The sequence below is a fragment of the Macrotis lagotis genome, chromosome 1 (assembly GCF_037893015.1).
Source record: "Macrotis lagotis isolate mMagLag1 chromosome 1, bilby.v1.9.chrom.fasta, whole genome shotgun sequence".
Taxonomy (NCBI): Eukaryota; Metazoa; Chordata; class Mammalia; order Peramelemorphia; family Peramelidae; genus Macrotis; species Macrotis lagotis.
Window position 1 is genome coordinate 479,097,870 of NC_133658.1, and position 14,600 is coordinate 479,112,469.

The window sequence follows — 14,600 nt, forward strand, 5'->3', positions numbered from 1 at the left end:
GGGTTAAGGTTAGGGTTAGTTTTGAGGTTAGTGTTATGTTAGGTTTAGGGTTAGGGTTCAGTTTCGCATTACCTTAGTGGTAGCATTAGCATTAGGGTTAGGGTTAGGTTTAGTGTTATTTTGAGTGTTAGGGTTAGGGTTAGGGTTACTGTTAGTGTTAGGGCTACGGCTAGGGTTAAGGCTAGGGCTCCGGCTAGGGCTAGGGTTTGGGCTGGGGTTAGGGTTAGGTTTAGGGTTAGGCTTAGGCTTAGGGTTAGCGTTACGGTTAGTGTTAAGGCTAGGGTTAGTGCTAGGGCTAGGGCTAGGGCTAGGGTTAGGGTTAGGGTTAGGGTAAGGGTTAGGGTTAGGGTTAGGGTTAGGGTTAGGGTTAGGGTTAGGGTTAGGGTTAGGTTTAGGCTTTGGGTTAGGTTAAGGGTTAGGTCTACTGTTAGGGTTAGGGTTAGGGTTAGGGTGAGGGTTATTGTTAAGTTTATGATTAAGTTTAGGGTTAGGGTTAGGTTTAGGGATCAGACATTGGGGTTAGGGTTAGGGTTAGGGTTAGGGTTAGGGCTGGGGTTAGGTTTAGGGTTAAGTTTAGTGTTAGGGTTAGGTTTTTACGGTTATGTTTAGGGTTAGGTTTGAGGTTAGTGTTATGATAGGTTTAGGGTTAGTTTTATGTTTAGCGTTATCGTTATCGTCCTCGGAAAGTAGGTTTACGTTTTGGGTTAGGGGTCATAAATTGGGTTAGAGTTAGGGTTAGGGTTAGAATCGTTAAGTTTAGGGTTAGGGTTAGGGTTTGTTTTAGTGTTAGTGTTAGGATTCGGGTTAGGGTTAGCGTTAGGTTTATGGTTAGGGTTTAGGGTTAAGCATTAAGGGTCACAGTTAGGGTTAGTGTTAGGGTTAGGGTTAGGGTTAGGGTTAGGGTTAGGGTTAGGTTAGAGGTTAGTGTTATGTTAGGTGTAGGGTTTGGTTTAGGTTTAGGGTTAGAGTTAGGGTCAGAAAAAAGTAGTGTTAGGTTTAGGGTTATGGTTAAGGTTAGGGATAGGGTTAAGGTTAGGGTTAGTTTTGAGGTTAGTGTTATGTTAGGTTTAGGGTTAGGGTTCAGTTTTGCATTACCTTAGTGGTAGCATTAGCATTAGGGTTAGGGTTAGGGTTAGGGTTATTTTTAGTGTTAGTGTTAGGGTTAGGGTTACGGTTAGTGTTAGGGCTAGGGATAGGGTTAAGGCTAGGGTTAGGTCTATGGCTAGGGCTTGGCCTGGGGCTAGGTTTAGGTTTAGGGTTACGGTTAGGCTTAGGGTTAGGATTAGGGTTAGTGTTAGGGCTAGGGTTAGTTCTAGGGATCGGGCTAGGGCTAGGGTTAGGGTTAGGTTTAGGGTTAGGTTTAGGGTTCAGGTTAGGGTTAGGGTTAGGTTTAGGCTTTGGGTTAGGGTTAGGGTTAGGTCTAGGTTTAGGGTTAGGGTTAGGGTTAGGGTTAGGGTTAGGGTTAGGGTTATTGTTAGGTTTATGATTATGTTTAGGGTTAGGGTTAGGTTTAGGGATGAGACATTGGGGTTAGGGTTAGGGTTAGTGTTAGAAGGGTTAGGGCTATGGTTAAGTTTAGGGTTAGGATTAGGGTTAGGGTTAGGGTTAGATTTAGGGTTAGGGTAAGGGTTAAGGCTAGGGTTAGGTCTATGGCTAGGCCTTGGGCTGGGGCTAGGGTTAGGTTTAGGGTTACGCTTAAGCTTAGGGTTAGGATTAGGTTTAGTGTTAGGGCTAGGTTTAGTTCTATTGATTGGACTAGGGCTAGGGTTAGGGTTAGGTTTAGGGTTAGGGTTAGGGTTCAGGTTAGATTTAGGGTTAGGGTTAGGTTTAGGCTTTGGGTTAGGGTTAGGGTTAGGTCTAGGGTTAGGGTTAGGGTTAGGGTTAGTGTTATGGTTAGGGTTATTGTTAGGTTTATGATTATGTTTAGGGTTAGGGTTAGGTTTAGGGATGAGACATTGGGGTTAGGGTTAGGGTTAGGGTTAGAAGGGTTAGGGCTAGGGTTAGGTTTAGGGTTAGGATTAGGGTTAGCGTTAGGGTTTGTGTTAGGGTTAGTGTTAGGGTTAGGGTTAGTGTTAGGGTTAGGGTTAGGGTTATGGTTAGGGTTAGATTTAGGTTTAGGTTTAGCTTTAGGTTTAGGTTTGGGTTAGCTTTAGGATTAGGGTTAGGGTTAGGGTTAGGGTTAGGGTTAGGGTTAGGGTTAGGGTTAGGGTTAGGGTTAGGGTTAGGGTTAGTTTTAGGTTAAGTGTTAGGTTAGGGTTAAGGTTAGGGTTAGGGTCAGGTTTAGGTTAGGGGTAACGTTTGGGTTAGCATTAGGGTTAGGGTTAGTGTTAGGGTTAGGCTTCCTGTTAGTGTTAGTTTAACGGTTAGGATCAGGGTTATGGTTAGGGTTGAGGTTAGTGTTGAGATTGGAGGTCAAGATTGCAGTTGGGGTTATAAAAATTGATTTGAGTATCATCTACAAAAAAGATAATGACTGAATTTATTGGAGCTAATAAGATTACCAATATAGACTACTAGATTATGCATATAATATAGCTACTAATGTCATTTTTTAATATATTCATCAGTTTTGCCAAACTTTTTCCCCCTTTTTATTTTTCATTTTAAGGGATGATTCTGGAAGAAGGCATGCTAGGAATTATTTTACAATGTAAATATTAATATAGATCAATAAAATTTACTTTAAAAATAAAACAAAAGTCAAGTGAATATCAATGTGTTTTAGAGCACAGGGGAGAATGAAATATGCTACTCATTTATTTCACAACCCATGAACTCCGACCAAAGTGAGAGTCAAAATGAGAATTTCACTTGTAACAGCTTTGGAGGGATGTGGGTGTAAAAGCAAAGGAGAAAGGAATGACTCTCCCCACTCCTAACTAACCAGGAGCCTATAATTGAGCATTCTGTGAGCATCAGAGCTGCTGCTCTTGTCTCACTTCATCTCATGGGAGGCCAAGGCAGGCTTTGCTGTGGGCACAATGCCCTGAGTCAGTGCAATCATTTACATTTTCTGCTTTACGAAATCATGAACCCTGGGATTCTCAGGCAGCAAAGTATGAGACAGCCAAGGCATCAAACAGTAATCCCTAAAGCACCCACATGTGCATGGCATCCATCCAGATGGGGTTCCTTCATTATAGAGGGTCTTCCAAGGACATGGTAGTACTATGAGTCAGGGAGCATAGGGTCAATTGAAAGGAGCTTGTGAATGATGACACACTTTCGGGTATATTTTCCTATAAACTCGGGTTATCACACTATCCACCCATGAGAATCCAAGAGCAATTAGCAAACTTCTTTGGAAAGGTTTCCTAGATCTTTGAGGCTTGTCATCATGGAGTATTATTCCCTCATTTTTGTATATCTCAGCTACAATATATACTAGCTAAGTGACCTTCATTTTTCTCTAAACTTCAGTTTCTCATCTGTAAAATGAATATATCACACTAGCACTCACCGAAGTGTTGAGAACATATTCATAAACCTTAAAGCTCTATACAAATGTAAATTATTGTTTTCATTAAGAGAGGTAGTGTCTTATCTATGTCACACAACATATTTCCCTCATAATAATAGGTTCATACCAATTCAGCAGAACACATATCTAATTTTATGTTGAGTTGGGCAAACTGGTTGTTAAAATGCCACTTGTAATCAGGGTTCTCTCTGAGGTGGGTGCCTGGGCAGTGGCCTAATGTGGAAATCACAAATATACATTCCTTATTCTTTTTTAATGTTCATCTGTAGCAACAATGTTTTCCAATAAGGCTCATTTGATTATGATGCTTTGATGCTCTCCAGTGATATGGTGCTCTGGTGAAAAAAAAATTGACAGAACTATGCTTGTAGTATTTATTTATTCATTTCTTAAAACTCATTATACCTTTGAGGAAATACTACATTTTATTTCCTTTGTTCTTATTACTTTAGTAAACCAATATATAACATAAAGAGATAAAATGCCAAACAATCAGGCAGTGACAAACTGTCATTTGTTTCCACTTTGTGTTATGCCCCAAATTTCCTCAAGGTAGTATGAATGTGCTGGTGTTTCCTGAACAGTGAAACCAATAGGAAGCTAGAACACAATGAAACAATAGAAATATAGATTTCAAGGATTAACTTATTGCCCATTTCAAGAACCATGGAAGTAGAAGAAGAGTTAGAACAGGTAGAATGAGTTTTGGTTCTGCATATGTTCTAACACTGGCAACTGTAGTTACATGGCTGTTTTTGTTCCATAAGGATATGTTTGATTACTGTGAGTAATATAACATAACCTAATTTTGCGTACCTCTTTTATTGTTTTTATTTGAGTATTAAATGCATGAAATATTAAACTACCTTTTTGTACACCTTTTTGTATACATGAAATGGTCATTAGGGCAGAGAACCAATTCTTAATTTATTTAAATCCCACCACTGCTCTTAATCTATGCTAACATGCCTACCCTATTCAATATATAAAGATGTCTTGTTTAACATGGATGGCCTGAAAAGGAAATTGGGGTGATCATGGAGTCATTGATTTTTCTTTTTCAGATTTTGTTGTTCAGTTATTTCAGTTTTGTCCAACTTTTTACAACTCCAAAGGGATTTTTTTGGCAAAGATACTGGAGTGGTTTGCTGTTTCCTTCTCCAGATGTAGGTGAGGAAACTGAGTAAAACAAGGTTAAGTGAGTTTGCCAGGGTCAACCAGCTAATAAGTGAGACCAGATTTGAACTCAGGAAGATGAGTCTTCCTGAATCCAAGTCATCTACTGAACCACTTTCCTGCCTTTTTTCTTATACCTTCAGTCTTTTTTAAAATTCAATTTTATTTTCATTTCCAGAGGATCTCTCTCTCTTCCCCCTTCCTCATCCATTGAAAAGGCAAGAAAAGCAAAACTTAAAAAATTCAAAAAAAAAAAAACAAAAAGATGCTTCCATTTTTGTTCCAAGTCCATCAATGCTCTATTTTGAGGTAGATAGCAAGTTTCATCATGAATCTATAGAATCACAGAATAAGGACTGAAAGATATCTTGGAAATCATCAATTTCAATTTTTTTTTTTTGCAGATGAGGAAGCTAAGGTTCAGGAAAGAGGGGCTATTGAGCCAATGAACCTATGTGCATTTTTTTAAAAAAATGTTATTTCATTCTGAACTTAAATAAAAAAGATGACTGTATTTGATATTGGAAATCTATTATGTACAATTTGCTATGTCTTTGAAATATATTATAAAGTTATAATATAAAAAACTTTCTTTTTTTTCTTTTTTCTTCCCTTCCCTTGTTATCTGCCCCAGAGATGGTTACCATTTGACACAAATATGTGCATATATATCTGTGTATGTGTATAATGTATGTTTGTGTGTGTTTGTGTAAAACCATTCTGTATATACTTCTATTTATTAGTTCTTTCTCTGGATGCAGGTAGCAACTTCCCTCGTGGTCCTTTGTAGTTAATTTGAGTGTTTATTATATTAAAAATGACTTAGTTGTTTAAAGCTGTTCTTAAAATAATATTTCTGATACTATTTACAATGTCCTTTTGATTTGGCTCATTTAGCTCTTCATTATATTGCTCAGGTCTATCCACATTTTTCTAAGATCAATGAGCTCATCAATTTTCATAGCACCATAGTATTCCATCACAATCAAATACCACAACTTGTTCAGGCATTCCTCAGTAGACAGGCATCCCTGCAATTTCTAGTTCTATGGTCTCACAAAGAGCAATGCTATAAGCATTTCAAAACATATAGGTTCCTTTCCTGGAAATAGATCCAGTAGTGGTATTGCTGGTAAAAAACAAAAGACAAAAATAAGATATGAAGCCAAGTGCATTTCAAGTCACCTGGTTATACTGAGTTTTTTTTTTTAACTTGGAGAGTTACTCCCATTGATAGAACATAGACTGCCTTAATAAAAAACGTCCATAAAAAGGTAAGTCATGATCCCACTGTTTTCTACAGTTGTCAGGTCATAAGTGTAGTTTTCAGATCTAGGTACCACATTTGAAGAGCAGCATTAACAAATTGTAGTATGCTCAGAGAAGGATAGTTAAATGGCACAGCAGACAGAGGACTGAGTCTAGATTCAGGAAGACCTGAGTTCAAATCCAGACTTAAATGCTTTCCAGCTATGTGACTGTGTCACTTTAACCTATTTACCTCAATTTACTCATCTGTAGAATGAACTGGAGAAGGAAATGATAAATCTCTCTAGTATCTTTGCCAGGAAAAGCTCAAATTGGATCACAAAGAGTCAGACATGATTGAAAAATGACTAAACAACAGCATCAAATGAGGACATTTAAGCTCCTTTCTAGTTCTAAATCTATAATACAGAGATAACAAACCAGGAAAGGAAAAGATTTAGAGAGGTCTGAGAGCAGTTTTCCAGTATTTAAAGAGGTTTTAATGAAGAGGAATTAGATTTATCTTGTGAAACTTTAGAGGACAAAACAAGGTTCTTCTGGGGCAGGGGGCGGGTTGAGGAAGAAATCTTGGCAAAGACTGAAGAAAAATATCTCAACAATCAGGGATGCCTCATTGGGCAGTGACTTCCTTTTCACCAGAAATGTTCATGTGTAGGCTGGCTTAACACTTTATAAAATGTTGTATCAGGGAATTATAAATCAGTTGAAGCTAACACTAGATGACATTTAAGGTTCCTTTGAACTCTGAGATTCTGTGATAGATTCTATGAACTAAAATAATAACAATAATAGCTATTATTAATATAGCACCTTTTGCAAAGTGATTTACAATGTTATTTCACTGTAATTAGAAACCATGATCAAGGCCAGTCTTGAGGTATTTGGTGTTGAAAGTACTAGCCTGGGAGCTGGGAAGACTCAAGTTCAAATCTAGATTCAGACAGAATCTAACCATGTGAGCCCAGGCTACTAACTTAATTTCTGCTTCAGTTTCCTCAACTGTTAAATGAAGATAATAATAACACATAGTTTGTGATGTTTTTGTGAAAATTAAATAAAATAACATTATCATAATATCTGACACATAGTAGATGCTATTTAAATGCTATTCTTTAGACAAGGATAATGGATGAATTTTAAAGGAAATGATAAGAAATATCATTCTGTAAAGAGACATATCCTCATTCCTGACTGAAACATTATATATAAAGAATCAATTGAACAATCTATAGATTATATTATGTTCATTGACTTTTCTTTTAATATTTCCATCTATTACAACATGATCCATAGTCACTCAAAAGAGTTCAGTAGAACTATCCACAGAGAAAAAACCAAGTGAATGAAGAGTGCCTGCTGTTTCAATCATGATATACAGTTGGATAGAATCTAGTCGATCTGGTTCACTGTTGTTGTCCTTCATTCTTGAAGAAGACCATAACCTCAGGTAAGGTGATGCCATGAGAAGCATGTGAATTGGATTTGAATGAGGTAGTGCTGTGCTAAGTCACCAGTCTCACTTTCAACTTCAGAGCCATCTGGGTCCAGTGGCACATATACTTTGGGCAGAAAGTGGAGACAGATAATAGACCCCAAATTGAACAGAGATTATGAGCCCAGAGCCTACACTAGAGATATAGCTATGTACATATAGATACACATTTATGGATATATATATATATATATTCATATACATATGCATGCATTCTCTTCAATCTTCACTTTGTATTTATTTCTCTATGACTGTCTAAATTCTAATTAACACCTACACTTCAGTGTTAGTTTCTATATCAAAGTCAAATGTGGATTGTGAGTCAGAGAGGTAGTAGGCAACAGAGGAAGGTGGTTTTGAGTGGTGGGGTTAAAAGAAACCTTGACATTGTTGATAGACACATATAATGAGTCTGTAAGAATGCCCAATCACTTGTGTAAAAGAGTCTGACTGTCTTTCCCTCTTGGTTTATACACACACACACACACACACACACACACACACACACACACACACACACACACTTTAAATTGCTCTTGTGTGGGTTTTTCTTTTTAAGACTGACCTATTGATATTGTTTGGCCTCCAAGTATTTAGACCACAGAATAGTGTTTTATTTTTTAACTTTTGTTTTTGTTTTAAAAGAATAGCCTAGTGAATGATTCTGAATGTTTTTGCTTTGTTTTGAAGATGAAAGGAAGATGTCAGTCCAAACTTGTTTAAACAGCTTTTCAATGAAACTTGAACAGCCTGAATCATTCCCTTTCTGAATTCTAAAAAGGTAAACAAAATAATTAAGTATTCATTGTGGCTAGTTAGTTTTGGGTAAGTCACACTGTATTTACTTTAGGGTTTTTTATAGGGTTTTTTAAATAGGGGTTGTCTATATGGTATATTTAAAACCATACTCTAAGACTCATAGGAAGGTAGCCCAGCATCATTCTCCAGCAGATTAGTCAAAAGATAGTTTTCAAAAGAATTTCCAATGAACAATTAAAAACATGCTCCAAATCACTTATATTAATAAAAATACAAATGAAAATACAAACTTTGGGATTTTATTTCACACCTAGCAAACTGGAAAAGATAACCAAAAGAAAAATATAGGAATTGGTCAGTTGGGGGTGCTATGGGAAGACAGGCATACTGATAGACTATTGGTGGAACTCTACACTAGTACAAGTGGTCTGGAAAACAATTTGGAATTATTCAAGAAAAATGTCTAATCTCTTTAAACTCTTTGGTCCAGAGATCTCCAACTCACCATATACTCTAAAGTCAAAGACAAAAAGAAAGATTCACAGATACCAAAATATTCATAGCAGCACTTTTTGAGCAACAAAGAATTTGAAGCAAGGTAGGTAGGTGTCCATCAACTGGAGAATGACTGAATGTATATGATTGAACTGGAATATTAATGTATAATAAGAAAGACTGAATATAAAGAATTCAGAGAAAATAGAAAGATGTGACTGAATTGATGCTGAGTAAAATAAGGAGAATCTGAATAATGTTGATAATTGTGGCAAAAACACAAATGAAAAGAACATTAAGGTCAGTAGTCTAGAGGTGGAAGGGACCTCTGAGATCATCTAATCTGCTGTGTGCTGTCTCATTTTACAGGTAAAGAAACTTAGGCTCATGGAAGTTTAATCATCTTCCCAAGGTGATATTAGATAGCATTTATTAGAACTGGGATTTGAACCTGAGGTCCTATGAATCTAGTCAGTACTCTTTCTGTCATGCCATGAAGTTAATTGAAATAATCTATCTTGGTCCTAGAAAACAGTTGAAGAGAAGTGGGGGAACACAGGGCAACACATTACTTAAAATGCCAGACAGTATTTCTATTGCTTTCATTTAACTGTTTTGCATGATTATCTCCCATCTCATAGATAAAACAGAGATTATGATTTGCCCAGGGTCCACAGTTAGTGTCTGAAGCTAGATTTAAACTCAGATCTTTCTGACTCCTGGTCCAGAGTTCTATCTACTATGCCACTTAGTGGTCAGAAATAACGATGATGTTAAAACAAAATTCATTAAGAAGAAAAAAGCCAAAAAAAAAAAAAAAAAAAAAAAAAGAATGAATGGACCTAAAATTGAGAAGCCCTGGTTTCTAGTCTTGGTTCATTTTTCAAAGTTAAAGGATCTTGAGGAAGATGCTTTAATCTCCCTGAGCCTCAATTTCATCACCTATAAAATAAGGGAGCTGAATCTTCTTCAATTATTGTGGCAGCATCTAGTTGTATTTTTGCTTTTACAACACATTATTGGTCCTATTCATAGATAGTATAGATAAAGAGCTAGTCTTAGAAGACTTAGCTGGAGTCTTGCTTCTGTCACATACTGGACATACCGAGGTCAAGTCACTTAACCTCTTAATTCCCCTAGCAATTCTCCAGGATGATAAAATGCAGAAGTTGCTGATCTCTCTTTTAGCCAAGGGCATTTCCTCCAAAGGCATTCTCTACATCTCTGATCTATTTGGAATGAAATTAATAATTATTTCATTCATTCTATGAAAATAATGTGATTTTTATTATAAGACTGAAAGTAGAAAAATAGATAGTATATGAGCACCACACATACTCATACCAAGAGTTCATGCATACTACAATAATAAATGGGTTTAGCTGATTTATTCTTCAATTATGCAATGAATCTATGGGCTCACCAATGTGGAATCCCAACCCCTTCACACTACAATCACACATTCTCCAATGAATAAATTGATTGATGATTTATCTGCTATCAATCAACAATAATATGTTAAGTGCTAGGAACTGGGAATAAAAAATATAATAGTGAGATAGTTTATACCCTCAAGAAGTTTACTTTCTAATGGGGGATACACATCATATAAGGAAGTTGTGAAATGCTAGGATAGGCAAATAAAGTTTATAAAGACAAAGGAATTTGGAGTAGGGCATAGGGCAATAGATAGTCATATTCTTTCCAATGGAAGTGGTAATATTATTTGATTATTGTTCCTATAATAAGGGTAAGAGGTAAAATGGAGTGGGGGTGGACATAACATAAAAGCTTGTGTGTGGGAAATAATCTGTGTGCAGAAAATAAATTGTGTGTGAGAAATAAGGCATATGGAACAATATCTACCATAGGCTGGTGTCTTTCTTGGTGGATGGTTAGAGTGTGAGATCTGATCTGGCACTAACTAGGTACAGTGGGTCACTCACCAATCAAGACTGCTCAATTCCAAGGTAAAATCCCAAACCTAAATGGATTAATTCCAGATTGACTGGTCTTGGTGGGTATGTGCATGCTGCAGCAGGGAAGATAGCAAGATACCCATACTACATAAACCTTGATTTTCTGGTGGAAGGTAGGTGGGTTCTCATTTCATACAACTTTTGATCATGGCTCTTTAATAAAGGATTCATTCATTGAAATGGAAATTATGCATAGTACTATATAGATATAGCATTCTTATGCATGCAACTGAGTTTAAATGCACATTGGAACAGCAAGCAAAAACAATGAAAAGCAAAGAAGAATATAACTGAGGGAAAAGTGCTTAGCATAATGTATGTATCTTTATTGTTTAAATCTGTTAAGGAGCCATGAGAGGCAGAATATAAGTCCAGAACAAAGTACCACACAAGATTGGTGCAACAGGTTCAAATCCCTCTGAAGTATGGAAGACCTCTGGGTGAAGTTTTAGTGATCTGTGGTTGTTCAACCTGCAAAGAAATAGTGAGGGATTCCTTTCACACCTAGGCCAGTTACCTGTTAGAATAAAATAGGTTAAAATGTAAATCATTTACATCTCCTTTGATTTTTTGAAATCATGATGGGGAGCTTTGATCTAATGTGTTGATTTTAAAGCCAAAGATACAATTGATAGCAAAAATGATGTTGGTGAGTCACTGTTGTGTATTGGCAACAACTTAGCTCAAACAACAAACATGTTCTCAGCTGTCAAGGCATCTCCCTCTCAATAAATTCGTGATATGTTCCACCTGAAAGTGGAATACTATTATCCAAGGGAAAAAAGAATCAGTTCTTTTATTTGTGAGCCACTGATAGTTGAGCAGTTTTTTAAGAGGGTTTTTTTAAGGTGTTTTTTTAAAAGACCTTCACTGTCTTCTTTTTTTAGTGTCAAATAACCAATCACAAGACATCATGAGTCTGGACAAGTGAACAGAATGTTGGGACTGGAGTTAGGAAGATCCGAGTTCAAATCCTACCTGTGATGGAGTCACAGGTATTTCCAAAATAGTCAGAACAAAAGTACAAAGAGATAAAGGAAAAATCTTCAGTTCAAGATACTTTGCTACTTAGATTAAAGGGAGCACTTCCCATAAAAACCTTTTTTCCCCCTTTGGGAGATCAAAGTTTCCTCCTATGTATCAGGGTCTTCCTCCCAATTTAAGTCTACATTGAGCTCCTTCTTTTACTGCAAGAGAATTTATTGCCTGTCACCGTTTTTTGGATAATCCCAAGCTGCTTTCCACTGTTTCTTAACTGTTTTATTACTGTTGGAAACTCCTGTTTCCAAAACTGGATTGGAAGCTACTTGGGGACAAACATTACATCTTCTAACATTTCTTTAGTATATACTCAGCATTTATTCCAGTACTTTGTAAGGAGCAATCACTCAGTGAATATCTATTAAAGGGCTTAAAAAGTTATTGGCTACTTCTGGGGTACAGGAATGATACCTCAGTTTATGAGAATAACACTAGACTCTGCCTATCTACTAGGGCTACTGTGAGGATAAAATGAGGAAATATTTGTAACGTGCTTTACAAACTTAAAAGTGCCATATAAATGCTAGCTATTATCATTATCGAGAAAGAAAAAAATACAAGAAAAACATCAAAAAATAACTTCTGGAAGATCTCTTGTTTATTTTTTGAGACATTTTTCAGTTCTGTCTGACTCTTTATTACCACATTTAGGGTCTTCTTGGCAGAGATACTGGACCGGTTTACCATTTCCTTCTCTGCCTCATTTTACAGGTGAAGAATTTGAGGCAAACAGGATTAAGTAACTTGCCCAACTATTTAGTGTCGGAGGCCAGATTGGAGCTCAGAAAGATGAGTCTTCCTGACTCCAGGCCCAGGATCCTATCCATTATGTGAAGATCTACTAGACTCACTCATTCAAATGTAGCCTACTTGAAGTATAAGAAGATCTATCCATATGATTAATTAAGCAGTGTAAAAGAGAACTATATAGTTTCATTATCAGCTATATAATACAATGTTATAGGGATATGGAAAATTTCTGGCAAATCCACTATGATGAATAAACTCATAGGTAGAAGTATCACCCAAGAAATATTTTGTTTTAGAGAGGATCTTTATATTCAAGATTTGCTTACCTGGCTGTTCACTAAAAGCAAGTAGATTCTTTGTGAAAGAGTTCCACAATCTAAACCTATATTACTAATAATAGGAGAAGTAGTGTGGCATTTACAGAGAGGGAGCTCATCTCAGAGGTAGGAAGATCTGGTTTTAATTTTAATTTTGACATATCTGACTGTGATCCTGGGCAAATCATTTAACCCTTTATTGCTGTAGGAGATTTCTAAGACTATAAGTTGCAGAGGTTTCAAATTGCATTGATAACAAGAGTTTCCTCATTTGAGAGTTTTCTACCAAGTAAATCACAGGTCTACTATCTAATTCTCTCCCCTAAGATTATTCATTCAGAATTAACAAGGAGTTGAAATATTCCCCATGAAATATTACTTATACTAATCATTTGTTCATTATCTTTTTTATAGATAGTATAAATATGCCCCAGCCAATTTCTTCCAGGAAGTTATAAGAAATTCTTAAATTATATTAGCAATATTATTATTATTATTTTTCATTTTATTATTCTTTACAAAATTAAAATATATTCTTTATACAACTAATAATAGTCATTGTTATTCAGTCATATTCAACTCTCCATGATGCCATTTGGGGTTTTCATGGGAAAGAGACAGGAGTGGCTTGCCACTTCCTTCTCCACTTCATTCTACAGATGAGGAAACTAAAGCAAATAGTATTAAATGACTTGTGCCTAGGATTTCAACTCAGGTCTTCCTGATTCCAGCCCTGGTGCTCTATGTACTATACCACCCACTTAACCACTAATATAAGTACTAAGAACAACTATGTTGCTTTCATAGTTAGAAAACATTTTAAGGTTTATAAAGTACATTTTTTTAATAATAGCCAGTTGTGGTTTATTTTATTGCATAAACAGATAAATAAAAGAAGCCATGGTGCAATACCTTGAAAATTTCTCCTGCATGGGGTTCTCTTCTCAATTCTTCTTGGCTTAAGCCATCAGAGGCTGAAGTGACATAGAGTTCAGAGTAGTCCTTCCCACCAAAGCAGCAGGATGTTATCCTAGGAGTTGGCATTTTTACTGTCTGCAGTCTTTTTCCTGTAAGAATAATAGTAATAGTACACATTTGTATAAAGTTATAACTATCCCTTAGGGTCCAGGGCAAGCTGTGAGAGAAGTATCCTGAAATCAACCTTTTAATTTATGATATAATAACAATAATATGAGAAAGGATAATATAATGCAGAGGTGCCAAATTCCTGCGTGTAGGCCACAAATGGCCCACAAAACTTCAAATATGGCCTGAATCACATTAAAATGTGAAATATTTAACAAAATAAATAAGAATATAATACAACATAGATTGTTGTAATTGCTAGTGATTATTTGAGGTAAGAAGTGACCTCAGATTCCAGGATTCCACATATGTAACAGGTTGTACCACTACTCAGGAAAAAAGAAAAACATTCTCTCAGGTGATGTCATGACATGCAAGTGAATCGGCTTTAAGTGAGAAGGTGCTGTGCTAAGTCACCAGCCTCACTGTCTCCTCCTGAACCATTGGCCACATATGAATTGAGACAACTGGAGATGACCCTGGATGCGAGGTAGTTCAAGTTAAGTGACTTGCCCAAGGTCACACAGCTAATAAGTGTCTGAGGTCATATTTGAATTCAGGTCCTCCTGATTTCAGGACTAGTACTCTAACCATTCTGCTACCTAGCAGCCCATCTGCTACATCTGCTTTGAAAAATCTAGTAATAACAATTCCCTTATTCTCCAGCAGGTTATTTACCAGGAAAGCAAAATAGCATCCTGAACTTTTAAAATTTGTATTTTTCATTTCCCTGTTGTTAGGGCCAGTCTTTGGAA

General features: G+C 36.4%; 1 protein-coding gene across 4 annotated transcripts in view; it reads right to left on the minus strand.

The window, feature by feature from the left end:
• Positions 1–10,964: 10,964 nt before the first annotated feature.
• Positions 10,965–14,600, minus strand: part of LOC141520018 (regucalcin-like) — a 55,710-nt gene continuing 52,074 nt past the window's right edge. For 3 of the 4 annotated variants that reach the window (XM_074231927.1, XM_074231924.1, XM_074231926.1), the window contains 2 exons: positions 13,672–13,826; positions 10,965–11,122 (listed from right to left, as the gene is read on the minus strand). In XM_074231927.1, the coding sequence (XP_074088028.1) occupies positions 11,060–11,122; positions 13,672–13,826 (218 nt within the window). In that variant the 3' untranslated portion in view covers positions 10,965–11,059. Of the gene's footprint in view, positions 11,169–13,671; positions 13,827–14,600 lie in introns of all 4 variants that reach the window. The other variant, XM_074231928.1, reaches the window with a different exon arrangement.